This window comes from Lepidochelys kempii, chromosome 4, assembly GCF_965140285.1.
Source record: "Lepidochelys kempii isolate rLepKem1 chromosome 4, rLepKem1.hap1, whole genome shotgun sequence".
Classification (NCBI taxonomy): Eukaryota; Metazoa; Chordata; order Testudines; family Cheloniidae; genus Lepidochelys; species Lepidochelys kempii.
Genome location: NC_136383.1, coordinates 126,068,991 through 126,083,524, shown reverse-complemented (window position 1 = coordinate 126,083,524; position 14,534 = coordinate 126,068,991). Strand labels below are relative to the sequence as shown.

Here is a 14,534-nt window from a genome sequence, read left to right as displayed (position 1 = left end):
GACTCCGGGCTTTGGCTTTCATCCATACATAAGTGATTTTGGAATGATCACTCTCAGGCCCTGTAAATGCAACCATGAATCACACATAATTCACATGACGCTGTGAATTGTGTAAACTGGGGATTTTTATGATCGACCGTGTACCCTGTCGTACCATTTTTTTCATAGAAGAAATCACACTGAGATAAAACAGTTTATCTGAGGTTTCTTTGGGTTGACAGAAGCTTGGACATAGTAGGTGCAACAGCCCATCAGCATTGCTGTGTTGAATCCCTTTATGGAATTGGAGTAACAGCCGTGTTAGTCTGTATTTGCAAAAAGAAAAGGTTAGTCTCTAAGGTGCCACAAGTACTCCTTTTCTTTTTATGGAATTGAATAGTCTAGGAATGAGCTAAAAATAGCAATGCCCAGCATTGCATACAAGCAGCAGCTAATGACAGAATTCCATGTTGAAGTTAATGAGCTGTGATCTGTCAGCAAGGTAAAATGTCTGCCATACAGATAGGTATGGAACTTCCAAATTTTGAAGATAATGCCGAGAGCATTATGGATGGACAGTTCTTGCTGCATTTGTGTATAGTTCTTCAAGTGCGGTGAGTCTTTGTGAAAGGAAGGCAATTACTTTCTCTTTGCCATTAGGAAAAATGTTAGAAAAAACTGCACCCATATCATATGGTGAAGCATCACAAGCTAATTGCAATGGTAGCGAGGCATCAAAGTGCATAAGAACATTGGCTGATGTCAGTTCCTTTGCTTTCTTAAATGCACATTCACGTTCTTTAATCCCTTTTCCCTTTTTTTTGGCATGTAACAATTCATGTAAAAGTGCCAATACTGTCGCCGAATTAGTCAGAAGTTTACTGGAGTAGTTAGTTAATCAGTCCTAAGAATGAATATAACTGTGACATGCACTACCACCAGAGAACTTGAAGAATCCCTTCTTTCTCTGGCGATTTCCTTAAGCCCATGGCATCAGTTACATGTCCAATGGATTCAGCAATATTGCAGTAATTTGCAAATACTTTGGCTGGCTCTCAGACATGACATAATGATCTTCATGGCCACATTGCACATCTGTCCAAGTTCTTTTTGAAAATTTTTGGCATGTCTGTCCAGTGTTTCTTGAAGGTTTTGAGGTGCTTTTGTGATCACCTTGATCTTGGTCCAGTTCACCTTGTGCTTCTCAGGCCAAGCTCTGCTAAATAATGGTGGATACTTTTCAACCACATACCAAGGTAAAACAACTGATCTAGTTGAACTTTCACCTGGAGTATCCATTTTGGGACTAACTTTTCTACGGTATAAGTGGAGGTTTATTCCAAAAGAACTTGTGACAAAGTCTGGTGATAGGTAGATGCAGAAGTCAATGAAACAGTAGCTTCCATATCAAGCTCCATCCTTGTAGGAACTCCCTCAATCGAGGGTGTGATCCTTATGCCAACTTCTGATAACACATGCAGTGCTAGGTCTTAGTCAGTTTCACTAGAGCTTTTGCCTTTTTCCATATTATGAATCTCCAACTTTTGTTCATTCTTAGGTTCAGTCATCATAGGTGTCTTCTTGGATGGACAGTTGCTAGGTGATCATTGCCATGACCTGTTGCACAGTTCAATGCGTCGTTTCTTCCTTGCACTTCCTGCAAATGACCTAGTGTGCCCAGCAATCCTTCTCGAATGCATAGTTTGTGCACAGTGACCACACAGAAATTCCTTACTTTATTCAGTCTTTCCTATTCAGGTGGTAGTCTTTGCGGTTCACACTAAATTATTAGAGGATTCTTCCATGTGGTTTCCATGATAATAGCTACTTCAACAGCCTTCTTGAATGTAAGCACTGATACAATCAGTAACTTTTTCCCAATCTGGTCATTGTGTAATCCAAAGACAAATTTGGTCAAGCAGGGCATCACTTAATGTTTGTCCGAATTGATAATGTTCTGATTACCTTTCCCAAACTGAAAGAAGATTCTGTGTAGCTCGAAAACTTTTTCACCAGGAGAGGTTGGTCTCATAAAAGATACTGCTTCACTCTGTCTTATTCTGAGACCAGCATGGCTACAGCAACACTGCAAACATAATTTTGTTTAGGCATACAGTAGCTCAGACTTTGTCTTGCTCCTCTAAATACTCAAACACTTAGCAGGGTGCGTGTGTGTAATTAATTTCCTGTATGAAGTCCTATATTTTAAATGTTTACTTACATATGTCTGCATGGAACAACTGTTCCTATTGAAGGTTTACTAATTTTACACTATTGTATATTAACATGTGATTTGTAATAGTCCTCATTGGAAGTGATTTTTTTTCTGAAGACACTGTAGTTCAAAACTAAATAAATGCTCTCATGTTATGGGTGATTTGTTTTCTGGATGGCTTTTGTAATGGTCTTGTCACAGCAAGCCACATGCTGATATTACAGATTTGTTTTTTTGAAAACATATTATAACTTGAAATGCTTGGTTCATACTTCTTTTCTCCCCTCATTGCTCTCATGCATACTGTGTGTACAAAGTATTACACATCTAGACTCTCTGATAGAATCAAGAGGAATATAAGGAATTCCTGAGTTTGTGTAACTGATATTTATAGAGTGTCATAAGTATTACCGTAATAGAATACATGCTGTGATGAGAAATATTCATGGGGAGCCTAGAAAGTTATGGGATAAATTCTTTGAGATTAAAATCATTCTTGCATTCAAATCTGCGGGATGTATTTTCAAGCACTTTAAACACATTGTCATCTTTGGATTTTGTGTACTGAGTGCATAATCTACAGTTAAACCCTCTTTGTTTTTTGTGGAGATCCTTTGTACAGATTACGTAAATGCATTTATCTTTCAATAAGAAATCCATTCAAATGAGTTTATATTTATTCAAGTGTTCTAAATTCGATATTTCAGACATGCAAGAAAGCATTTCAGTCAGGCTGAAGGAAGTCAGCTGGATGAGGTCCGACAAGTGATGGGAATGTTGGCCTTTCCTTCAGACACTCATATTTCCCCCTATAAGGTAATTTTTCTATCTATAACAGGTTGAAAATTGCAAGGTAAGCATTGGGACAATATATTGATAAATTGTATGTGAAATATTCTTGTGTTTTAATTTTCACTGCTTAGTCTCCATCATAAAATATCCATTAAATATTCACTATAGTCCTTAATTTTAATAATTTTTGCTGATAAAAATTAATCCAACAAGGTTCATTTTATTAATTGCATTTTTAAATCCATTACTTTGTGAGTGGAGAGGTAACAGGAAGTGTCTAAACGCACAATATTTGTCTAGTATTAAAACTAGGTGTACAGATACAGTAATTACTGGTAGTAACCACACCCAGACTTGAGTTAACAATGACCAACAAACTTCCTGCAAATCCTAATTACCTTTTACATTACATTCCTATTTATAAAGAAGTTTTGATTATCTCCTTTGCATGCCAAAAAGGAAAACCTGCTAAATAGTATTTCTCAACATTCGAGACAAGAAAATAGAAAATGATAAAACAATTCATTTTACATAAGTGAACATAGCTGTGCTGTTGGCCATTTGTATAAATCTTAGCTGAACAGACAAAGCAAAACACTCAGTAATATTTTAGTTAGTAAATAAATGCTTTAAATAAGTAATAAAACTTACTGTGTTGGTAATAGTATTTTAAAAAAAACCTTGTTAATTTCAAAGGCCTGAGAGAAAACAGATTGGATCATCTTCCAGAAGTCTCTCTTGAACCATACTACTGGGTAGAAAGTGTAAAGCACTTATTTTTTAAGATGACATTTTTATTTACCAGAAGGAGAATGCATGTGCATCTTCATGAAACTCTGCTTAGCTGAACAAGCAGAGAGTTTAGACCTTCGTGGAGCCTGTGTTTTTGCTGCAAATCTCAGTTTGGAGAAATGCAGAATTTGAATGTGATGGTACAAGAAAAGAAACTCCTATGATATTATACTATGACCCTATAAATAAATATCTCAGAACAAAGGACACTGCAAATGTTATGATGCAGGCTTTTTTCTGGAAATTAGTTTAAAAAAAAAGGGTTTTATGTGCTAATTCGTTAATGATCATTTTCATAAATTGAGAGCCAGGAAGAGCAGACGTGCACTTATTAGCCAAATCTCAACTTGCTTTCTAATATCTTGCGGGCATTATAGAAATACTCTAATCCCAGAGTGGATTGTTTTTAACTCAAAGTAATTTACATGATTTAACTCACCAATTTTAATCATTAAGTCAGAAACCTAGTTTTCAATCATGGATTTTAATCTTGTTTGGCTTTTATACTTCATTTTTCTAAAGAAAAGTTGATACTCATTGGTTGGTGATCATTAAAACACATTTGATTCGCAACTAAATATAACCTTTACACTAAATTTGGTGCTGCTTTTTGCTAACCATGAGGATAGGCAATATCAATACATATTCAAGCAATTATATAGATTAACATACATGCTTAAGTTTTACATTTTTAATTAGAAAATGGTGAATGACATTTCTTATGTACTAAATTCACTTTTTACTTGTAATCTGAGTTGAGCTGCATTTGGACGGAAACTGAAAATCAACTTCTAGTTTCTCAACTTCAAGTGAATTAGTGACTGACTTGAACTGGTTGAATAAACTGACCTGGTGAAAATACTCTGCAGAAGAGGCTACTGCTGTCAAAAGTTGGTTTAGCACTTTAACAAACTGTGGTTCTAGGTGCTTAGCCAGTGAATCTACCACTTCAGTTGTTTGACTTTCTTTGAAACTTGACAGCAACCATATAGTGCTTAATATTATTTGTATTGAATTTAAATCATTAATAATTATAATATGTTTCGGGCTTAACATAGGTTGTCATTATTTCAAATTTAATTTTAAATAGATTTATTTTTAAAAAGTGAAAAATAAAAATCCAAAAAAATTTAAATCTGCTTTTGTCCACACTGACTCTAACCAGTGGTTACATTCCTGATTTATGTAAGAGATGCTCTAGTGTTTGTTCAGCCAGATTGTTGTACTGAACAAATACTACTTCAAGGATTATTTTTATGTAAAAATCTACATAAAGATTGTGATGGCGCGGGACTCACCACCTCGGCACCTCCTGCTGGCTGTGCTGGGAATTAACTCTTGGTTGCCAGTGCACCTTCCTCTAGTTGTGTCTCACTGCCATCACTTCTGTTCCACCTCTAAGACCTACGTCACTCCCCAGACTGCGGTGTCCTCTTCTGGGCACGGCCCTGCAGCTGTGCTCCACTCTGCTTTCCCCTCCCTTCTGGGGGAACCAGCTGTCTGTAGTCCATCAGCTTGCCACTGTGGCCTACTGCAGCCTTCGATCTAGCCCTGCACCTCAAGATGTAAACTTCAGTCTGAATACTGGCCACTCCCCCTTGGCAAGTGAGGGGGGAAAAAGGCAGAGGGGTCCAGGACCGCCCACTACTCCGGGCCCCAACCCAGGGACCCCATAGCTGGTCCTCCAGTTCCCACTACCTATTTCCCTGGGCTACTTCTGCGTAGCCCTAGCCCCTTCCCGGCCATTTGTATCAGGGGACTCAGTATAGCAGTCCTCAGACTCGAGTTCCCTATTGGTCCCCTGACCCTGCCCAGCACTGCCCTGTCCTGTCCTGTCCAGGGTACTTCTCTAAGACAGCCAGTCCTTCTCCCTTCCACTTCAGGGAGAGACCGCCTCTGCTCTGTTGAGCAACCCTTCTTATATGGCCCTCCCTAGCCCTGATTGCCTGTTCCAACAAACCTTCTCCTGATTGGCTCTCTACAAGCCCTCCTCTTATTGGTTGGGTTTTGCACAGCCTCCCTGAGGGCTGCTTTAACCCTCCATCAATCTGTGTGGGGCAGCCGCCACACCACAAAGATGTTGACAAGAATGTTTGGGGGCGGGTGGTGTTGTTTTTTGCTTTTGGTATAGATGTCAGTGCCTGCTCCCAACTCTGGGGCCTATTTTGATGGTTTTTCATTGTTGTTGACTTTATAAGTGCCTAGAATTAATCCTAATTAGACATCTTTGGAATTTGACTTGTATCCAAGAAATAATATTCAGATCATCTTTTAACTCAGTAGGATTTTTTTTCTTTAGCCTCTTTGACATCTTAAAATACTTTTCTAGATTATAGTCACATTGATGCAGACTATAAAGGATATTTAAAGACACTAGAAAATCTGTGCACCCTTACTGAATCCACTATCAAAATGTATATCAATCATTAAATATAAAGTGGGGCAAGGGACATCAAATTGGGAGAGGGGGTAGGAGACCATTTTTGTATACTACTTGTTTTCCATAAGTAGCAGATTGCTTTGGAAATGGTTTCAGACATTGTTTAGAGGTGACACTGCCAACCACAGAAAAGCTTCACAGCCTCCTAGTAACAACGTATCAGAAGCCTCAAGTCTTCTCCAGTGATTTGTTGACTATGTTAACAAGGGGTACAGAGAACTATTTCTTCCTTTTTAACCAGTAATAAGCCATGTGCCAGGGTTCATGTACTCTCAGAGAAGGAGGAGCTCGGGAAAGCTATTTAAACAAAAATGATTTCTCATAGCAATAACCCAAGAAGAGGACAAAATCACTGGGCATGCAGTTTGCTGGAAATGTTTGACCTTACTGCCTAAATATATGCAGGGGAGATTTTCATAGGCACAAAGAGAAGTTAGGCTCCCACTAACTTTGAAAATCCCCCTCTGTTGCTTTGTAGCACAGTCATCAATTTGGTACAGAAATTAGGATTTTTTAAAAATACTAAATGCCCAACACAATCTCATGTACCTTCGAAAAGCAATTTTTTTTTTTTAACTCTTCAGAGGTATATTTGTGAGCCCCAGAAACAAGTAATCTCTTGGAGAGATGATTTTAGGAATTTCCAGAGGGGATAAAGTTATCAGAAGTAGAGAACTCAGCCCAACCATTCCTGCAATAAGATGGCAGAATTTTATCACTAGGCAAAAGAGCTCCCAAGAGCATCTTCTAGTTTAGCTGTGGAATTCTGTATTCAGGCACTACAAAAGGATATCTGGGTACAACATAAGTAAAGGGCAAGCCTCTACCTGCAATCCTTCCTTGTCCTTACTTTGGCAGCAAACTGTAGCCTTCCACAGCTTTCCCAATTTCCAGGGAGATCTACAAGTTGATGCCCAAACTAGATTATCAAAAGTCTGCTAAATTATTTGGCAGAGTACTGTGTATTTCATCTGCTTCCAGTATCCTCCTGAGTCTCTGTTCTTGGCAGAAAAACTATAGAACTGTACATATAATATACAGCTGGCGATAAGACAAAGGAAGCAGTTTTTGATATATAAGCGTTATTGCCCAGCAGTTATTATGATCACATATCCTTAAAGTTGCATATAGCAAAACATGTTCAGAGACCATTTTCTAAAGTTAGGGACAGATCATTTTTTGCCTTTTCTCCCAGTAATGGAGCTAAAAATCTTTAATGAGAAGTTTTTTGTATAACTATTAAAATGGTGAGGTAGTCACAATCTATTTCTTAAGCAATAAACTTAAACTAGTGGCAGTGTCTTCTAGCTGGTGATGTCATCCTTACCTTATAGTGGTTTATTTCTTCATTCCATTTCCATTGATACCAAATTTCTTCATTTCTAAATGATGTGTAGAATATCGCACCTGTATACACTATGTGCTTAGTTTATTTCTAAAATGTGACTACTGTAGAAGAGACTTCATGTGGCAGCAACTGTAGGTTATACATACAAAGAGAGGGAAGGCATGTTTAAAAAAAGATGAATTCCTTAGCTTTGTGTGACATAAATAAACTCGTTGAGAGAAACTAATAAGCAATATGTTTTCATTTTGCTGCAGAACATTTCTAGGCAGAATCTTCGAGTACAAAATAAATTTTATTTTTGTGAGTAATGTACAGTTCTGCAAATGCTGGTCATTCTGTGTATTCTACTATGGTTACATATGCACTTCATGCACCTGAGAATGGAGAATTCTAGTAAGTAGTGTCCCTTGGTTTGCACCTGTACTCTTGCTTTCCTTGTGCTCTGTGCCAAGGGTACAAGGGGCGCTGTGGACCAATACCTCTCTAGTTCCTTCTTTCCGCTGTATGGCCTGGCTTGGAAACTCCAGTGTTCAGAACTGACGCTTTGAAATATTTGCATAAAAAAATTGTCAAAGTTTTTATAGTTTTTTGTAAGTTTGGTTAGTAATTAGTTAGAATTCCTGCTTTGGGAAATCCGGCATGGGACTTTTCATAAAGCCTGGGCATAATCTTTGTGTCTCCTGCCCCTGCATATTTTCAGTCAGCGGTGATCACCAGTACTGCCTCTACTGCCTCAGAGAAACTTATACCTCTGCTAAGTGCAGTATCTGACACTTCTTTCCCAGTCAAACATGGCAGGCAGGAGAACTCTGGCTTCAGAAGAACCTAATGGAACGTGCCATGAGGCTCCAGGCTGGATAGACCTCCCTGTACGTCAGTCTGTGACAGAGAAATGCGCCTCTTAGCTTGGTGTCTGACTGAGGAGTGGGAATGACTAGAGTGAAGGACCCTTTGTCTGGGTCACTTGTCATGTGAGTATGGGGCACTCTCCTAATCATAAAAACAGATCCCCCTCCTAGATTTACTAAGAGAAGGGATCACTTCCCAACCTCATCCAGGTCGGGCAAGTCCTCGCACATGGGACACAAGGAGTTAAGTCCTCCTAAGCCGTGTGGCTGTGATCCGAAGGCATATAGAATGAAAGCTCCTTCAATACCATTTGCTGCATAGTCATCAAACACCGACCATGGCACCAACTAAGACACAGCACTGGGCACTGAAGGACTGAATTGTCCGATGCTGACCACGTGGTCAGAAGCTCCTTCACCAGCAATACCATCAGAGCCCCATAAAGAACTACTGATTATTAAGAGTCCCTTTACACTGACTCCAGCGGCAACAGACAATGAGATGCAGCCATCTCCTCAGGACAGCCACAAACAGTTCCAAGCACCACTTCAGAGTGTGGCACAAGAGCTCCAAATTCCTTTAGAGGTGGTCCAGGGCTCACAACACAAGCTCCTGGACATCCTATAGCCATGAAATCTGCCTGAATGGCACTCCCAGTCAATGAGGCCATACTGGAACTGGTAAGAACTATATGGCAAATACCAGCTACCTGTGTCCCTACCCAAAGAGGGTAGAAAAGCAGTACTTTGTCCCAGCTAAGGGAGCAGAGTTCTTATTTTCCCACCCTTCCCTGAATGTCAATATTCACCCTGCTGACAGAAGATTCCTTAGAGTTGTGATGGGTCTCAACCGCTATCAATATAGGGTATTCCCTTCCTGTTTAGCAACTGCATCCACTTCACAAAGTGTTTTCTGTAGTAGCAGCACAACTCATACAGGGCAGCTCCACCATCTTCCCATATCTAGATGACTGGCTGCTTACAGGCAGAACACGTCCAGAAGCTGTAGCTTCACTATCATCACTGCTCCATCTCCTAACGTCTCTGAGAATCTCAATGAACATGGACAAGTCTACCCTGACTCCAGCCCAGTCTCTGCATTTCTTAGGAACTACCTTAGACACAGTAAAAGCAAGGGCTTATCTCATCGACCGATTCCAAGACATGGGCAGACTGATGGATGAGATCATGCACAATTTTCAAACATCAGACCAGATTTCTCTCTCTCTCCTGGATTACATGGCATGATGTACTTATATAACACCCTTCCTCAGATTGCACCTCTGCTGCAAGTAGGATTGGCTTCTAACAGTATTTTTACCGAGCATACACAGCGTGAACACTGTAGTGACAATCCCCACCATGGTAAGGGCCCCTTTGACCCCGTGGAAGGATCTAGCAAAATTGTGCGTGGGCGTTCCTTTCCCATCTGCCCATATCCAACAGGGTGTCTCAGATGCCTGTGTGATAGGGTGGGGGGCTCACATGGACAGTCACACTGCGCAGAGCACTTGCATGACCAAGGAAACTGGGATGCACATAAATCTCTAACTACAAAGGAAGTTAAACTCTGGAACAGACTTCCAAGTGTGGAATCCCCTCATTGGAGTTTTTTAAAGAAGAAGTTGGACAAACACCTGAAAGGGATGGTCTAGGTTTACTTGGTCATGTCTCAGCACAGGGGGCTGGACTTGACCTCTTGAGGTTCCTTCCAGCCCTGTATTTCTAGGATTCTGTACCACCTGTAGCCTCACACCTCCTCCACTGGGTAATTGTCATTCACTCACAGTGGAACACACACAAGGACCAGCATTCAAAGAAGAAAATGAAGTTACTTACCTTTGTAACTGGAGTTCTTCAGGATGCGTGGGCCTTATCTGTATTCCACTACCTGCCCTCCTTCCCCTCTGCTTCAGATAGTCTCTGATTTGTGGTAAGGAAGAAATGGAGAGGCATCGGTCCGCACTGCTCCTTTATATACCCTCAGAATGGAGCATGAGGAGAGCAAGGGTCACGCCAACAGACACTCTTTGCTAGAATTCTCTGGTCTCAGGCACATGGAGCACATGCGGAATACAGATAGGGACCACGCTTCTCAAAGAACTCCCGTTATGAAGTGTAACGTCCCTGTCTTATTTTCATGAAAATGAACTGCTTTGTAATTACCGGGTTTTTTTTTATATATGCACTCCACAGGGTTACAATGTACTTGTAAGGATGTGGGGGGAGGAGGGGAATTCTTAAACAGAAACAAACTCATACCATACGTTTTCTCTAAATCAAAGTTATGCTAAGCTTTCAAATTAACAAAGGCTTTTCTCTGAAACTAAACAACCTTCCTGTTGAATTTTAATGCTTAAAAAAAGATTGAGCTGTATGGCCTGCATTAGACTGTTTGTTACCATCCATGTAGTCCTGTCTTGCAAACAAGAATCAGCAGGGTTAGCCTGACTTGGCATGGAAAAGTTCATGCCTTTTCAACAGACATTCGTTTTCTGGCTTTAAAATAGACATTCCAGAGCATTAATTTTGTTTAATAAATGGGCCAACATTCCAGAAAATTAAATACTAACAATGGTAGCAGGCATTAAAGAGTTTGTATAATCTCCTTTAATAGAAAAGGAGTCAAATATATCTAGAACCACCCACAGATCATTGTTTTTGGTGGGGGCAAGGATGAGTGTATGTACTGTGTTGCACATATACAAAGCATCTTTGAGAACAATCATTTTCTCAAACCTGTTCTATAAATTGATTCTGTTGTGTGTCCCATATAAACTATAGCATTTTCTTTGAGCCAAGGTGTTATATTTATACAATTGCATTTACATGTATAAAGTGGAAAGCGTGTTTTAAAGCTGAGACTTTTTTTGTAAGAACATTTTTTATTTTTTCCTAATACACCAGTGCTATAAGGTGCTATCTCTTTATTTTATGTTAATTTCAGTCATGGGGGAGTGGTATGTAATTTGCTACTTTAAAACAGTTTTCTGCAAGAACTATATTGAAAATACTTACAGCTGTGCTTTTTCGAACAGGATCTCTTGGACCCTGCACGATGGAGAATGCTGATTCAGCAGTTTAGATATGATAATTACAGACTACATCAGCTGGGGAACAATTCTGTTTTTACTATAACACTCCAGGCAGGCCTTTCAGCTATAAAAACACCGTATCCTTTAATGCAGAATACCAATGTGAAAAGCATTAAAAAAAATCCCTTGTAGACAAACTTTTTGAGGAATATATGTGAAATTTGAATACTTTCACTTTTCATTTGTAAAATATGAGTACAAATGGGCATATCTCTGCTAAAACAAAAACTTTAGTAAAAACAGATGGAGGCAATTAAAAACAAAATGCAAAAAAAACCCCCCAAAATACAACAGATGCTACATACAGTGTATACACGTTATAGTTGGCCGGCGGTCTGGTTTGACCTAGGAATAATACATTTGCAGTAGATGTTGATTAGAATCAGAATTTAAAAATAATTCCTTTTATTATCATAAAATACAATGCGCTAGGGTAAAGAGTATGTGAATATACAAGGAAGTGTGCTAAATCTTTGAATTTCTTAACCAGTCCCTCCCTCAGAACATTTAAAATAGGAATTCTGACCATGGCCTTCATACTTGCAATAGACAAGATTCTTGCAGATCCCTCTCCCACATCAGAAGCTTCACCCCTTTGCTGCTTACTCTTGTTTTTTTGTTTTGTTTTTGTTCTGAAATGTACAAAATCAGTTACCCTTTATATGATTGTGAAGTTGAAACAAAGAAACTCATGGGTCACTGAAGTTCTGTAAATTGCATAAGAATACATACGTCGTGTGTACAGCAGATAACTTATCAGCCATTTTCACTCAGTGCCCTAACAAATTAACTCTTGACTCATTCGATGACTATTGTTCTTTGACGTGCTGTTATACAGACAGTGTTATAAAGAGGATGGCAGTTCAAAAAACCCAGACTGCCCTGTGTGTAGCAAATCTCTGAACAAGCTGGCTCAGCCTCTGCCTATGGCACATTGTGCCAACTCCCGACTAGTCTGCAAGATTTCAGGGGATGTAATGAATGAAAATAATCCTCCCATGATGTTGCCAAATGGATATGTCTATGGATACAATGTAAGTGTTTTGTGTAGGGACTCCTGGAAGTCTGAGCGGCTGGTGGGTGTACATCCTGTAGCATATGAGAGCTCTTGAATTTGTCGGAAGGCAAACCTGAGGCATTTTGTATGTTTAAAGGATGGGGTGAACTATTGGTTCTCACAACATTGTTTTAAGAGACTTTATTTTTATTATTTGATCAGGAAATTATTAAATATGAATTTAAATCTGAAACCAAATGGGGTTGGGATGAATCTTTAACTCTTAAACACGAAAAGTTACTGAGCAAGGTTTTTGTGAAAGATCTTTACATTATAAAGTAGCTACTACAAACAGCATACATTTTGTTCATTAACTGTTGAAAGTTAATGTATTGACCAGTTATGTTTATTGTTCAAAATCTGATCACTTTTCATGGCTCTTTTTTCAGTCCCTGCTTTCTATTCGTCAAGATGACAAAGTAATTTGCCCAAGAACCAAAGAAGTCTTCAACTTCTCACAAGCTGAGAAAGTCTATATCATGTAGGTCCATAAAATACATGATGAAATGCCGCTGGAATTTTGACACAGGATTTATTGGCATGCCCTGGAGAAGGGGGGCCTTATGTGTGGCAAAGAAGCAAAATCTGCCACCTTGGGGATCAGTCCTGTCGGTGGCATTATTGTTTCTTGCGACCAAAGATCAATGAGCAACAGTACACACTCTTAAAAAGAGAGGAAACATGACTTAAGTTTGTACTTGAAAATAAAACAAATTTTGATTGTTAGCGTTTTGTAACATAAGGTCAAAAATTGGACTCATCTCAAAAATACTTTCATCTTTCAAAGGAGAATTTTCTTTAAAGATGGACATTTGCACTGGGGGAAACATTACAATAGATTTGAAACGAAATCCATTTTCCTTCCCTCCGTTTTTCACAATTGTCCAAGGCCCTTTTGTTAATTATCGAAGATTTCAGTTAATACGAGTGTGTTCTCCTTTAAGCTGCTCTTTGCCTTCTTTTCTGATCCTCTTGTGAAGTAATAATCCTGAAATGGGTCGTTATAATTAGTTCCATGGGAAGATACTGATGTCATTGACACAAGACTGGCTTCACTGGAGGATCAATGAGAGACTGGTTTGAAGGAGTATGAAATCTTTTTTTTTTTCCCCCAAAACCAAATTTTTTAAGGAGGTTGCATAAATATCAAGAGGAACTGAGAACATTTCAGGCAAAATACACTGCTTGTTTGGATGTTCTTTTTCCAGTTTACCATAGTGTTAAAGTCCTTCTAAAGTTATTAGTTATGTGCATAGGGTTCAATATCAAATCATTAGTGCTACTGCCTTATTTCTTGCTTTTGAGAATGTACTCACATGAAAATCAGCTGGTATCCTTAAGTGTTGGGCAAAGTTTTGGAAGATGCCTTGCAGGATGATTACATAATTTTAGGGTCTAAATAGTATTCATTACTGAAACTAATAGTTCAGTTTTAATTACTACAGAACACACCCTTATGACTTTTCAAGAGAATAAACCATTGTAGTTTAAACAAAACCATATTGTAGAGGTTTGTATTTAGCGCTTATTTTTGCATGTTGATGTTGATTAGCTAATAAAAGACTGTACATGTAAAACCTGTTAATAAAAATTGTTTTCCATTTCTTAATGATACAAAATTAGAAAACTGCTTTGTATTTATAATGCAAACAAGTTTCTTTCCCATTTTATAAGGACATCTCTGAAAATGGAAGTTCCCCTTCTTTAGCAGTCATCTTGTGGAAAAAAATTAAGGAGAATCTTTAGTCATAACAATTTTCCTCAAGCTTTTAAAACTGAGCAACCTGACCAGATCACCATGATTAGTTTAAAATTATCACTCTGTATATGATTTTTAAAAAAGTGCTATAATTCACAGCCTTATCCAAACACCATCCAGCATTTCCTCAGGGTTGTCTGATATTCTGGTGGTCTGTTAAACTGCTTTTGGAGGATATATCAACACAATAGTTCCTTAAGCACTTCTGA

The 14,534-nt window shown here is 38.8% G+C and overlaps 1 protein-coding gene across 10 annotated transcripts in view; it reads left to right on the top strand.

Moving 5' to 3' along the window:
- The window catches only part of MAEA (macrophage erythroblast attacher, E3 ubiquitin ligase), a 118,041-nt gene extending 103,856 nt beyond the window's left edge, over positions 1 to 14,185 (top strand). For all 10 annotated transcript variants that reach the window (XM_073342794.2, XM_073342795.2, XM_073342788.1 and 7 more), the window contains 4 exons: positions 2,902 to 3,010; positions 11,453 to 11,586; positions 12,348 to 12,543; positions 12,956 to 14,185. In XM_073342794.2, coding sequence (XP_073198895.1) covers positions 2,902 to 3,010; positions 11,453 to 11,586; positions 12,348 to 12,543; positions 12,956 to 13,051 — 535 coding nt within the window. In that variant the 3' untranslated portion in view covers positions 13,052 to 14,185. The remainder of the gene's footprint in view (positions 1 to 2,901; positions 3,011 to 11,452; positions 11,587 to 12,347; positions 12,544 to 12,955) is intronic.
- Positions 14,186 to 14,534: the final 349 nt, after the last annotated feature.